The sequence below is a fragment of the Schistocerca americana genome, chromosome 1, assembly GCF_021461395.2.
Source record: "Schistocerca americana isolate TAMUIC-IGC-003095 chromosome 1, iqSchAmer2.1, whole genome shotgun sequence".
Lineage (NCBI taxonomy): Eukaryota > Metazoa > Arthropoda > Insecta > Orthoptera > Acrididae > Schistocerca > Schistocerca americana.
This window is the reverse complement of record NC_060119.1, coordinates 474,324,619-474,338,689: the sequence shown is the minus strand read 5'-3', so window position 1 is coordinate 474,338,689 and position 14,071 is coordinate 474,324,619. Positions and strand designations below refer to the sequence as shown.

At 39.8% G+C, this 14,071-nt stretch overlaps 1 protein-coding gene across 1 annotated transcript in view; it reads left to right on the top strand.

Moving 5' to 3' along the window:
• Positions 1-14,071, top strand: part of LOC124603812 — a 97,264-nt gene that overhangs the window by 29,806 nt on the left and 53,387 nt on the right. Inside the window, exon 6 of the mRNA XM_047136427.1 lies at positions 11,324-11,432. Coding sequence (XP_046992383.1) covers positions 11,324-11,432 — 109 coding nt within the window. The remainder of the gene's footprint in view (positions 1-11,323; positions 11,433-14,071) is intronic.

Genomic DNA, 14,071 nt, shown 5'->3' with positions numbered 1-14,071 from the left:
AACATCCATGATACCCTACTCCACCTGCAGCAGCAGGGAAAGGAGGTTTCTTTCTGCTGGGTGCCGGGGCACGTGAGTATTAGGGGAAATGAACTGGCGGATGTGGCTGCCAGAGATGTATGTTCCTTCCCTCACGTTGTTGAATGTGCTGTCCCCCTCCATGCTGTTACCTCCCTTTTGCATTTTCGTGTTATGCGTCAATGGGAAGAGGAGTGGCTGGCAGTCTGTGAAAATAAGCTGCGTCTGGCCAAGGCCACCACGCGGCCATGGCGTATGTCCTACCAGTCATGCAGGTGGGATGAGGTTCTCCTCACTCGCCTCCGCATCGGGCACAGTCCCTTGATGCATGGTTTTTTACTCCGGCGGGAGGACCCCCCAATCTGCAGTTCTTGTGGCGTCCAGATCACTGTCCGCCACATTTTACTTGACTGTCTTTTATTCTCTGACCAGAGGGCAGTGGTTTCTTTGCCACCGGATTTGCCCTCTATGTTACAAGATGACGCAACGACTGTCGTTAAGGTCTTACGGTTTTGTGTCCTGTCCAATTTGTTGCCTCGGATTTTAGGGAGAGGGTTTTAATGTGCTGCTGGGTGACTGGCTCACCCAGGTTTTAGGTTAGAGGTCAGCCAGTCACTATTCCCTCCTTGTTTCCCTTCGGTTTCTGTTCTCTTTTCCTTGTTTCCTTTCCTTTTTAGTGTGTTCCTTCTCCTCTTGTTTTGCCTCTGTATGTGAGGATTTGGAACTGCATCAGGTCTGTGTCTTTTAGCCGTTCTCCTTGTTCGCTGTTCGTCTTAGTCCCTTCACTGCATGTGTTCCTGTTTTTATGTGTTTGGGTGCTGATGACCACGCTGTTTAGCGCCCGTAAACCTCAACCACACACACACACAGAAACTAAATGCATTCAAGGCTGTGGACATTTACAGTGTTGTTCACTAATGTTCTGGATTAGAGTATTTAATAATAGTTGATGCTACATCAAATGGTGCATTGTTGAACAGAATTCAGTTATCAACAACTTCATTTACATGCAAGAAATTGTCTTTTAAGCTATCCAAAAAAGGTGTGGTGGTAAATCTAATACAGCTGATTCTTAGGAAGCATACTAAAATAGCAGGCAAGTGAATGGGAACTGCTTAGTTTACTTGTTTGCTTGGCTGCACTCATAAGATCAGTGTATCACATTCCTACCTTGCAGGCTGGCCTGAGCAGCTATAGATGTCTTCCTTTAATCTGACCTGGCACAGATCCCAAACACTGGAGCAGCACTCCAGAATGGGTTGCCCTAGCTTCCTATATGTGGTCTTCTTTACAGATGAATCATACTTCCGCAAAATTCGCTCAATAAATTGAAATCGACAATCACCTTTTCCATCACAATCCTCACATGCATGTTCCATTTCATACATCCAGATATTTAAACAGCATGACTGTGTCAAGCAGGACACTATTAATGCTGTATCCGAACATTGCGGTTTTGTTTTTTTCTACTCGTCTGCATTAACTTACATTTTTCTATATTTAGAGCAAGCTGCGATTCATCACACCAACTACAAATTTTGTCTAAGTCATTTTATTATATCCTCCTGTTGTCACTCAACTTCGACATCTTCCCATACACCACAGCATCATCAGCAATCAGGAGCAGATTGCTGCCCATCCTGCCCATCACATCATTTATGTGTACAGAAAATAATAGTTGCCCTATCACACTTCCCTGGGGCACTCGTGATGAAACCCTTGTCTCTGATGTACACTAGGCTTCCAGGGCAGCATACTGGGTTCTATTTCATAAGAAGTCTTTGAGTCACTCACTCATCTGGGAACATATTCCATATGCTCGTACCCTCTTTAAGAGTCTGCAGTGGGGCACTATGTCAAATGCTTTTCAGAAACCTAGGAATATGGAATTTGCCTGTTGCCCTTTATCCATAGTTTGCAGTATATTACATGAGGAAAGGGCAAGCTAGTTTTGCAAGAGCTATTCTCAGGGTGTACACGACCCGGGACAACCGGGAAAAACCCGGGAATTTTTTCACCCGGGAGAAAACCTGGAAAAACCCGGGAATTTTTTAGAATTCTGGGAATTTTTCATTGTTTTAGTTTTCAGTTAAATTTTTGTGATTTTGAGAGGTAAGAACCAATACTCCAACAAAGGATATTACTGTATCCCGCATCTGCAGAATAATACTGCAGCAACAAAACATGAACGAGAGAGAGAAAAAAAAAAAAAAAAAAGAAAATAAAACTTAAGTCGCAAAGGAAATGCCCCATATACTAAAAAAAACTCAGTTCTCATACAACCGTCTGCCAACAGCAAAGTGTGTCAAAGGCTGTAGGAAGACTATGCAATGCTTCCTAACAACAAATTGCCTCCAATGAGCGTGACGTGACAGCTCTTTACATTAGATTCTTTTGAGCAGTTGCGCGCGGGCTCTTGTGCTTGTGCAGTTGAGTCGCGTATGAGTAGTACCTTCTCCCGCTTCTGGCTACAGACGTGTGGCTGGGCGCCTCTATCTAGTATTGCCGCGGTTCGGAAATATCGTAGATCCGGGGCTGATGCACAGAGCAGTCTGAGTTGTACTGGGGAGGTGGGTAGTCTCCATGTGACCTGTGTTTACGTGTAGTGATTTTGCTGTTTCCTCTTCATTTATTGCTCTCACGTTAAATGAAAAGAAAACGGATTTCTGTGGCCCGGAGCTATCAAATGAATTAAAATACGTTCGCATAATTATGCCCTAAATCGCTCCAGGCAAATGCCAGCATGGTTCTTTTAAAAGGGCATGGCTGACTTCCTTCCCCGTCCTTCCCTAACCGATGGCCTCGCTGTTTGGTCTCTTCCCTCCAACACTCCAACTCCGCATAATTACAGAAGGCTAAAATATGTTATTAGTTTCAGGTTTTATTTTAACCTTTCTGACAGTCAAGTGTTAATCGCCTTGCAAAACAATGAAGTTGTTTTTGTCAGTTTGCTAAAGAGATTTGGCTTTTATTAATCTCTTCCGCTGAGCAGTCAATTTATTTGAAACAAAGTGTTTAATTTCACACTGTTGGCTAGTTTCAAATGTTCACTGCATTTCAAGTGCACATTTTCCATCTTCTACCTCTTATGGCATTATGCCATAATAAAGAACCAAACATGAGATAATTCAAGAAAATTTACATCCGAATCTGGACATACGAATGTGCACTTTAAGCCGAATCATACATTTCAGAATGGTTCACGAAATTCAGATGCTCTTGAAGTATCCTCTGATGTCTTTTTTTCTTTTATGACATAATGCAAGATCTTTTAATTTTTTACACGTACGAACATACGGGCTTCCTGTGTCATCGTAGCCGTGCAAGCATAGTGACGCCTGTTATCTGGGCGCTCTCTTGCAATACTGAAACGAACCAATTTCTAACAGGTCGCGGGAAAATATTGTGAATAGTAGTTTGAAAAGCGTTACTTTCAAAGTAAATTTCCTTTTATGCAAGATGAACTATGTGCAAAAATGTAAGATAAATTTCTTAAACCACAGAGCGTTTGACTCTCGTTTAAAAATCAACTCTAAAAGGATTACCACCTAGAAGAATTTCGCACCCAGAAGATCAGATATTTACATCGTTATTAAAAATTTTACTGGCACACTTGTGTGATGAATCCTAAAGTGTAACACGCGCAAGAAAGATTGACATTATATGTGGAAGCTTAGCTTCTCTTGCAGCTTATTAATCTTAGAGACCAATCTTATATGTGAAATTACAATGAAATGAACACCCTTAGCTGCTTACAGGCATTGACGTACGTCAACGGGGACAGATGAAAATGTGTGCCCCGACCGGGACTCGAACTCGGGATCTCCTGCTTACATGGCAGATGCTCTATCCGTCTGAGCCACCAAGGACACAGAGGATAGTGCGACTGCAGGGATTGACCTCTGGCACGCCTCCTGCGAAACCCACATTCTCAACGTATTGTCCCGCACTACATTCGTAGTGCCCACGCCCATTATACTCATTACTCGTGGCGCGTTGCCGATTCCCGTAAGAGTTCGGGCACTATTTGTGCATTCGCACAGAAGAAGAAGATGGTCAAGTGGCCGGTGAGCCTTAACTATATATATACTAAGATGGTATCTGTTCTTTTGGACATGTCGGTTGGGCATGTCCGAAAGAACAGATACCATCTTAGTATATTATATGTGAAAGCTTTTCATTTCTTGTAGCAACACTATGTATATTAATTCAAACCAATAACTTTTCTTATTTGTGTGTTTCCGGTACTTAAGAGTGATCTTGCTATTGGATGACTACATCACGTCTCCTATGCTGTCATCAGCTGGCGAGATCACGTTACATGAGCTAAGACTGGCTTACAAAAGTGCATCGCAATCTCGATTCCAATGCTTCAGAAAGTAACATGCGGTGTTTGGTGGTATTCGAATTTATACATTTCCAGCACGAAAATATGCAGTGTACCTGTTGCTGCATATCAAAGATCTTTCCAAAATGTGTTTTTTTCCCCCAAGTTTCGTTTTCTGAAGTGTCGGGAAATTCTATGTTGGTGTATAAAACCATAAACATTCCAAGGATTGATAAGTTTTACACTGCCGACGAAAAGTATACTGCTATTTAACACGGAAAAACTGTGTTTTCACCTGTGAGAAAGTGTATTTTCAACCGATAAATCCGGGAAATTTTTTTCCTTGTCCATGTATACGCCCTGTATTCTTTTCGAAAACAGGTTAATTCGTGGACATAAGCTTCTTGGCATCAAGGAAATTTATTGTATTTGAACCTAGAATATGTTCAAGAATTCTGCAGCAAACTGATGTTAAGGATATTGATCTGTAATTTTGTGGGTCTGTTGTTTTACCCTTATTATATACAGGAGTCATCTATGTTGTTCTCCAGTCACTTGGAACTTTGCACTGGGTGAGAGAATTGTGACAAATGCAAGCTAAGTAAGGGGCCAGTGCCATAGAGTACTCTTTGTAAAACCGAATTGGGTTTCCCTGACGACTTATTTGTTTTTAACTCTTCAGCTTTTTCACAGTGCCAGGATGATTATTATTATGTTTTCCATACGGGACTGTGTGTGACTGTCAAACAACGGTATGGTGGTATGAATGTCCCGTGTGAATGATTTCTTAAACATGAAATTTAAACATCTTTCATTTTGCTATTTTCAACTGTCACTCTAGACCATTCAACAAGTAACTGGATAGAAGCCTTAGATAAGCTCAGCGGTTTTATATAGGAATAGAGTTTTCTCATGTTCCTGGCCATATCTTTTGTTAAGATGTGATAGTGGTAGTTGTATGCTTAATGCACAGATATTTTCACAGATTCAGGAGTCTCTACCAACCTTTGTCTGTGAACGTTTGAGCATTCTCTTTTGAACTAAGAGTGCATCAGCCTTGGTTTCTTCGATATTTTCCGAAATTTGTTGTTAAACCATTGGGAGCCTTTTCCATCCTTAATACACTTGATAAGCACATAGTTCTCCAGACCACGATTTATGATCTGTTTAAACTTTGCCCATAATTCCTCTACATCTGTCTTATTGTAACTAAGTGATGTCAGTTCATTGTCTAAATGAGATGTCAACAGCTGCTTACCTGCTCTTTCTAGCAGAAGCATTCTCCTAGGTTTATTGGCTTATTTATTAACTTTTGTAACCAAAGTCTCTATGAGATCACGATCCCTAATCCCTGTCTGTGTAATGATGTCATTGATAAGGTCCGTCTTGTTTGTAGCTACAAGGTCTAAGGTATTTCTGTTGCTTGTAGGCTGCCAGACTAGCTGCTCAAGAAAGTTGATGAAAACTGTGTTCAAAACTCCTTTGCAAGCCAGCCTCTCAAACCCCCCCCCCCTCTCCTCCCCTCCACCACACCTGCAGTAGGTTATAGTCACCTCGATGGGTTAAAGTCACCTACAACTGGTATTGCATTATCTGAGTTTTTACATGCTGCAGACCATAGACATTCTTTGAATGACTCTAGAACTGTCACAGCAGAATTGAGTGGTTGGTAAAATACATCCAACAAATAACTCGGTTTCACCTAGACCTGTCATATGTGACCAGATAACTTCACACTGTCACACTCAACTTGGCCTCAGTAGAGACAATATTTTTGTGAACTGCAATGAACACTTCCTCTGCTATGGTGTCTATTCTGTCTTTGTGACTGATAGTGGTCATATATATGTGAGGTGTCCTTGCTTGTGTGAATGCATGTTTTTATTTCCTGATGAAGGCTTAATGTGCAACAATGTTTTCGCTGTGCCTGTTTGCAGTGCAACGTGTGAGTAGCAATCTATTTTTCCGTAATTGTTGAGTTTCCTACCCTGGATATTTCAGTTTAAGATTTTTTGTTGTTGCCATTATATTTAAAAAGTTTTGCTACCTCTCTTTTTGAGCACTATGTTAACTGTGCTCCCCTGGAGATATAAGGCATAATAGTGGTGCTGAAAAGTTTAGTAGAACACATTTATAGTTTTCAAAGTTGAGACTGAATTTAAGGCTGTGTCAAGGTCGCTGTACAGTAATCTCAGAAACTTCGTTTTTCCCTGTGTTGCAACAACACACATTTAGGAACCAAATGCTGCAAAAGGCAATGACGTACCAGTCAGAAATAATCTTGTTTATCCAGTCTGTGCCAATATGTCTCTACTACACTTGCTAAACAGTTGGTAGTGTTAATTCCTCTCCTTGAAAACCTTAAATCTATTCTCTAAAAATACCTGCACTTTTGATTTGAGCTTTAGGTTACTACCTTTGCAGTGATACGTACATTGTCCGATTGTAATTTTCAGCTGTGGTAGTACTTCTTATGAATTCCAATGAATTTTGGTTTATTTTTTGGTTCATTATGCTGTATTTACTATACTATATATTTCTTTAATTATTCTGTACTCTACCTCATCTTGTATGGTTGTGTTGCTAAATATTCATTTTTAATAGCTGCTTTAGTGCACATGGCCAATTTCCTTCCCTGGTTCAAGTTTATGCTCCATCTTTAATGACCGTGATTGCGATGGGACATTGAATGAAAATATTTTTGCTGTCATTTCACTTCTAATGACTTCATTGTCTACAGGACATTAAACTCTAACCTTCCATCCTCCTCATGGAGCCTTGAAGACAGATTTTTATCCCTAAAGGGTTAAGTTACCATAAACAAGTAGTCACAGATGCCCATGCAGAGTACAGTGATCAGCCAGAATATTATAACCACCTACATAATAGCTGGTATGTCCCTCTTTGGCACAGATAACAGCAGCGACAGGTCAGGGCATGGAAGCAATGAGGCCTTGGTAGTTTGCTGGAGGGAGTTGGCACCATACCTGCACACCAGTCACCTAATTCCTGTTAACTCCAGGAGGGGATTTATGTGCTCTAGTGCCATGTTCAGTGGCTGCCCTGATATATTTGATTGGGTTCAGATCTGGCAAGTTGGGGGGCCAGCACATCAGTTAGAACTCCTCAAACCACTACATTACCTTTCTGGCCTTGTGACATGGTGCATTATCTTGTTGAAAAATGCCACTGCCATTGGGAAAGGGGTGTAGGTGGTCTGCAACTAGTATGCAATACCCCTTGGCCATCATGAAGCCTTGTGCAGGCTCCTCTGGACTTGTGGATAGCCACATGAATGTCTCCAAGACCATAATGGAGCCACCGCCTGCTTGTCTCTGTCCCACAGTACTGGTGTCAGGTAGCTGTTCCCCTGGAAGACAATTGATTTGTGCCCTTCCATTGGCATGATGATGAAGGTATTAGGATTCATCAGACCATGCAATGCTCTGCCTCTGCGCCAACGTACGGTGCCGATGGTCACGTGCCCATTTTAGCCGTAAATGCTGATGTCATGGTGTTAACATTGGCACATGTATGGATCGTTGGCTGAGAGGCCCATCGTTAGGAGTGTTCAGTGCATTGTTTGCTCGGACACACTTGTATTCTGTCCAGCATTAAAGTCTGATGTTAGTTCTGCCACAGTTTGCTACCTGTCCTCTTTTACTGGTCTGCCCATTCTGCAATGTCCAACATCAGTAATGAGGGGTGGCTGCTGAATCCCATAGTGTCTGGACATGGTTTCACCATGATTTCATCACGTGTTGAAGACACTCGCCACAACACTTCTCAAACACCCAACAGTTTCCGAAGTGCTCGTGCCGAGCCTCCAGGCTATCACAATCTGTCCTCAGTCAAACTCAGACTGGCGCCTTTCCCATTCTACACACGGACAGTGTGCTCACTGATACTACATGCACCGTGTGTGTGTGTGTGTGTGTGTGTGTGTGTGTGTACGCGCGCGCGCGCGACCAACAGTCATTCTTTGCCAGGTGATGCTGATCCGTGTATATCCACTGTGTCTATGCCAACAGGATTCATTTAAATTATCAGAATTTGGTTTTGCATTTGACATTTCTGCAACATCTTTTTATAGTTTATATTAATTCGTAATCCTTGTCTCAGCCATTCTTTTGATATTCAATATTCATTGCACAATAATTCTTTGGTTTTAACAGATGTTGGATGGGTAATTTAAGAGGTGGCCGAATGCCCTTCCAGTTGCCACCCTTTGGGACAGAATGTGTGTACCCTAACTGTCTGCGTGTAATATCACTCATGTGAAAGTGAGCAAAAGTTTTTTAAAAGTTTGTGAGTCAAATAACTGAGATGATACTTAGGCATCAGCCAGGCATTTCTGTAGTGGGCTGTAGGATACCGCCTAAAACACGTGTTCAGGCTGACTGCCCGGGCAGATTCAATTTTGGGCCAGTGCTCCTACCCATCCTGGAAGCAGCACTTTGACATGTATGCCAATCTGGGCTGATTTCTTTGCATTCTGGAACATTATTCATATTTTTGTCTCTCTGTTTATGGTTCACAGTTTTTGTTTACATGTGATTTTCCACCACTCTTTAGCAGGTGACATTACAATGATTTAAGTACTCTGCCACATCCAGCCATCTTTACACATCTTCACTTACTAAGTAGGGTGAAGTGTTATAAATGAAATGAGTTCACTGTGACCTCTCGAGGCCAGTTCCAGAAGTAATTTAAAGGTTGTTGGAAATCAACTTGGGACTGAGTGTAGAGATTTTTATTGTACAGCCAATTTCAATATTATATTACATAAAATATGCATACCATTTTGCAAGCACAACTATGAAATCCATTATTTTGTCTCCTAAGTCCCATAAATTTTCTACAGCACAGAAAGCCATTATTATTTGTGGATATTTCTTTTCCTTGTTCTTCAGTTAGTTTTCAGCTCTGTGCATGTGTCAACAGGTTATTTAATCATTTGGTAACACAGCAGGGACAATGTGTTTATGTTATTTTTGTATGTGAAGTAACTGGTCTACGCATATGTTTTTTTTTTTTTGTATGTGAAGTAACTTGTCTACACATTTCTGGTAATTTTATCTCTATTCATTTTTACGTCATCGTTTGGCTGTGGGCAAGAAAAGTGTGTGTTTAATGTTAAACCTGCAACAAAAATACAAATTTAAGAAATCGTTTAGTGACAGTAACAATGGACATGTTTATTGCACGCTTTTTACTGAATAATTGTCTTTTGCACATGTAAGAAAGGGTGATATTAAAGACCATGTAGAACCAGCTAAACAGAGGAGTACTATTAATACTACTGCTTTACTAAACATAAGAGATTTTTTAAAGCCAAAGATGGGAATAACAGTGCTCTGGAAGGTGCTGCTAAGGATGCTATATTTTCACACCAGACTGTTAGACACAAGAATAGAAGCTTTCGAAATGTGGTGGTATGGAAGAATGCTGAAGATTAGATGGGTAGATCACATAACTAATGAGGAAGTATTGAATAGAATTGGAGAGAAGAGAAATTTGTGGCACAACTTGACTAGAAGAAGGGATCGGTTGGTAGGACATGTTCTGAGGCATCAAGGGATCACCAATTTAGTATTGGAGGGCAGCGTGGAGGGTAAAAAATCGTAGAGGGAGACCAAGAGATGAATACACTAAACAGATTCAGAAGGATGTAGGGTGCAGTAGGTACTGGGAGATGAAGCAGCTTGTACAGGATAGATTAGCATGGAGAGCTGTATCAAACCAGTCTCTGGACTAAAGACCACAACAACAACAATAACAACTGTTAGACACGATCTCAGTTTCAAGACATGAGACTGCACATCTGAAATGGTTAGAAATAATGTGATCCAAAATCTCCCAGAACTAATACCGAGTCAGTTAATGTTAACATTATTTCGCCATGTATGTTTAATAATGTATTGCGTTCTTTGGAAAACATTAATTACATTACAATAAAGATGGAGTGCTCAAACGTAAGTAAGTATTACTTGTTCCAATTGTTGTAAGATATTTCAATGTGGGGCAGGGGAATTTAATTTAAATTTTTAAATTTTGATGATGTGCCAGATAAAACTGCACAAATTTTGTCACAGTATCTTTTGAAGTGTGAAAAAATGCAATAATGAAGAAAAAGTTGGTTCGCTGTACTGCTAATAACAGTAACAAGTTTAGTAGTGTGAAGTCAGGACCAGTAAAAAATACAACTGAATAAATAAAGTTTAGTGTTTCAGTAAATTGTTAAGATTTCCAAGTAATTTAAAAATTATGTCCTGGGTTGGCCTAAGTATGGTGTAGTTACTATTGAAATTGTTTGATGGCTGTGCTACAACTACATTTAAAAACTGATCTGAAAATTTTTGAACTATGTGGAAAATTCAACCGAAGAAAAACAGTAGTTGCATAAAAAAGGGTAATTAATAGAACTTTGACTCAGCTGATGTGCACCAAATGCAGCCTAAATGGAACTGCGGCAAAGAGGGTGTGGGGGGTCACAACTGCCACACGCCACATAAAGACAACCTGCTCAGGTGTCTATAAATCAGGTATCACTTGTTACGTCATCATCAGTGTTTGTGTTACATACAAGCTGGCAACAATTGTTCCATTCACATATCTTCTGGATAGCTTGATTGTTGGTGACTTGACATCCTTGGAAGTTTTGACATCTAACAGATGATCAGTGTGTACTTTATTCATTTTAGCAATTGGAACAAGAAAGGCATGGTGCTGTCTGTTGTTAGATACCTGACACAGCTATTTAATGTTGGCCAGCAATGTAAAGGCAATAAGTACCTGACTGCTTTAGATGTGATTTAAAAATTGTATCTTTATATTTCTTTAGACTTAGGAAAGCTTAGGAATTTCCACAAAAGAAGTTTACTTGAAAATTGTTGCTTACATTAATTTCTATTTCTTTATGAGGTACACAATAAGAATTGAGTAAATTGTACCTCACACTGTTTGAAATCTTTGTAGCTCGTGCTTCAGCCATTCATTCGCTACAACATCCAGGACCAAGCTACAATAATGTTTGCTGATATCAATGCCACATATCACAAATGCAGTGAAATTGGTGATATTACTGGTAAGTACAATACACAAATTTTATACTAACCTGATAATTAGGTCTGTCTAAGTTTCTAAATCAGTGATTGAAGTTTGTTTCTCTACTGCAACAAGTACACAACCTCTCTTTGTGCTTAACGATATTTTTATATTTAAAGTTCATTTAAATGAACCCAATGGTTTTGGTAGCTTTTATTGTGTGAGTTGTGCTACTTTCCAGACAATTGAAAAATTTTGCCGACACTCATGCCCTTTCTTTTATAAATCCAGTGTTGTCTGGGATCGGGTTCACACAGTGTCACCTAGAAAAAAAGGCCTCAACACTCCATATATCATGTCATCTAGAGTCGTTATACTACTGTGCGTGATGGTTTCAGCTGCTAGCCTATATTGAATTTAACGTTTATTAAATTCTTATCTAAAATAAAAAGGAAATTCTGTTACCTTAAATAATGAATATTTGTTCTCTTATTTTTACGATACATTGCCTTTTTTTGTAATATCATATTGAAACTTAATTTGCAGGTAAGTGAAATTTTGTATTATCTGTACAAAAACTGGCACGGGGAATCAAGGAAAGGTTAGGAAATTCAATAAGCAAGGAACTAATATTTTTTATTTACATAATTATTTAATTATTTTTTTGTGCTTAAAAATACAAAAACCTTCACAGAACCAAATTTTCAGTTAAGTTCTCTCTCTCGTGAGTGTTGCAATACTATTTGTATTTATAATCTCATTGACTCTTTTGCTATAATTATTCAAAAGAATATTGACCACAAGACCAGGTATACAGTCAATGATTTTATGTACAGTGTGATTTGCAGTACAATCAAACTCAACAAATAAATTATATATAAAAACAAAGATGAGGTGACTTACCGAACGAAAGCGCTGGCAGGTCGATAGACACACAAACAAACACAAACATACACACAAAATTCAAGCTTTCGCAACAAACTGTTGCCTTATCAGGAAAGAGGGAAGGAGAGGGAAAGACGAAAGGATGTGGGTTTTAAGGGAGGGGGTAAGGAGTCATTCCAATCCCGGGAGCGGAAAGACTTACCTTAGGGGGAAAAAAGGACGGGTATACACTCGCGCACACACACATATTCATCCACACATATACAGACACAAGCAGACATCTGCTTGTGTCTGTATATGTGTGGATGAATATGTGTGTGTGCGCGAGTGTATACCCGTCCTTTTTTCCCCCTAAGGTAAGTCTTTCCGCTCCCGGGATTGGAATGACTCCTTACCCCCTCCCTTAAAACCCACATCCTTTCGTCTTTCCCTCTCCTTCCCTCTTTCCTGATGAGGCAACAGTTTGTTGTGAAAGCTTGAATTTTGTGTGTATGTTTGTGTTTGTTTGTGTGTCTATCGACCTGCCAGCGCTTTCGTTCGGTAAGTCACCTCATCTTTGTTTTTATATATAATTTTTCCCACGTGGAATGTTTCCCTCTATTATATTGCTATCAACAAATAAATGATCAGAGAAGTTGCTACAACATACACAAAACAACACAGTTCTGTGGTATCTTTTCCAAACAAACAACTCTTCTTTGTCAGTAAGCAATTTCTTTGCAGTAGCATATACATATGAAACAAAATATTACAACATCCTCACTAGGACAACACAGTCCACCTCTGTTGGTAAGGATTTTGGTCACCTTTTATGTACTCATCATCTGCTGTAAGATACATTTCACAATAATTACATTTATTGTTCTTAATGATTCAATATGAGCAGCAGCCACTTATGTGATGATGTACAGGACACCCATCCTCATCTAACTCCTGTATGTCAGCATCATCTCCAATTAAATCAAACTCTTCGTTAAATGTCATTTGTGAAAGATCGTTTATATCTGACTCATTGGACAAAATATTATTATTGGAAACTACAATGTTGCTTTTTTGTGATTTTTAATACTAATGAACATAATTTTGTACCTTCAAATCACTTTGTGTAATTCGTCTTATTTCCATTATCCTCATTTTGCTTTTGTTGATGTTCATCTTACGAGGTGTGATTGGAAAGTTTTAAGAATGGGTTTGTAATTGTACAGTGGTGGTACTTACAGGCTACTGTGATGCCTCTCCTTCAAAATAGTCCTCTTCTGACTGAACACATCGACTTCCTGGAAATTTTTTAAGTGTGTTAAGGACTCTCTCCGTATTTGCAAGGATGTCTTCAATTGAGTGAAATCGCTTTCCTTCTAGTGAAAATTTCAGTTTAGGAAACAGGTATAAGTCCGCAGGGGCCAAATCAGGGGAATATGGCAGTTGTGGAAGCACAGGAATTTTGAATTTGGTCAAAATTTCAACGATGGAGAAGGCACGATGAGCCGGAGCATTGTCATGGTGCAGCACCCAACTCCTGTCTCTCCACAATGCAGGCCTTTTCTTCCGCACCTCTTCACGTAAATGCTCAAGGACACATTTGTAGTATTCCTTGTCAATTGTCTGTCCTCCAGGGGTAAATTTGTGATGCACAATACCGGTAGAATCGAAAAAAATCACCAACATTGTCTTCACCTTCGACGACTTTTTCGTGGTTTTTTTGGTTGTGGTGAACTGGAGTCTTCCACTGTAAAGACTGCACTTTGGTTTCAGGATCATATCCATATACCCATGATTCGTCACCTGTAATTACCC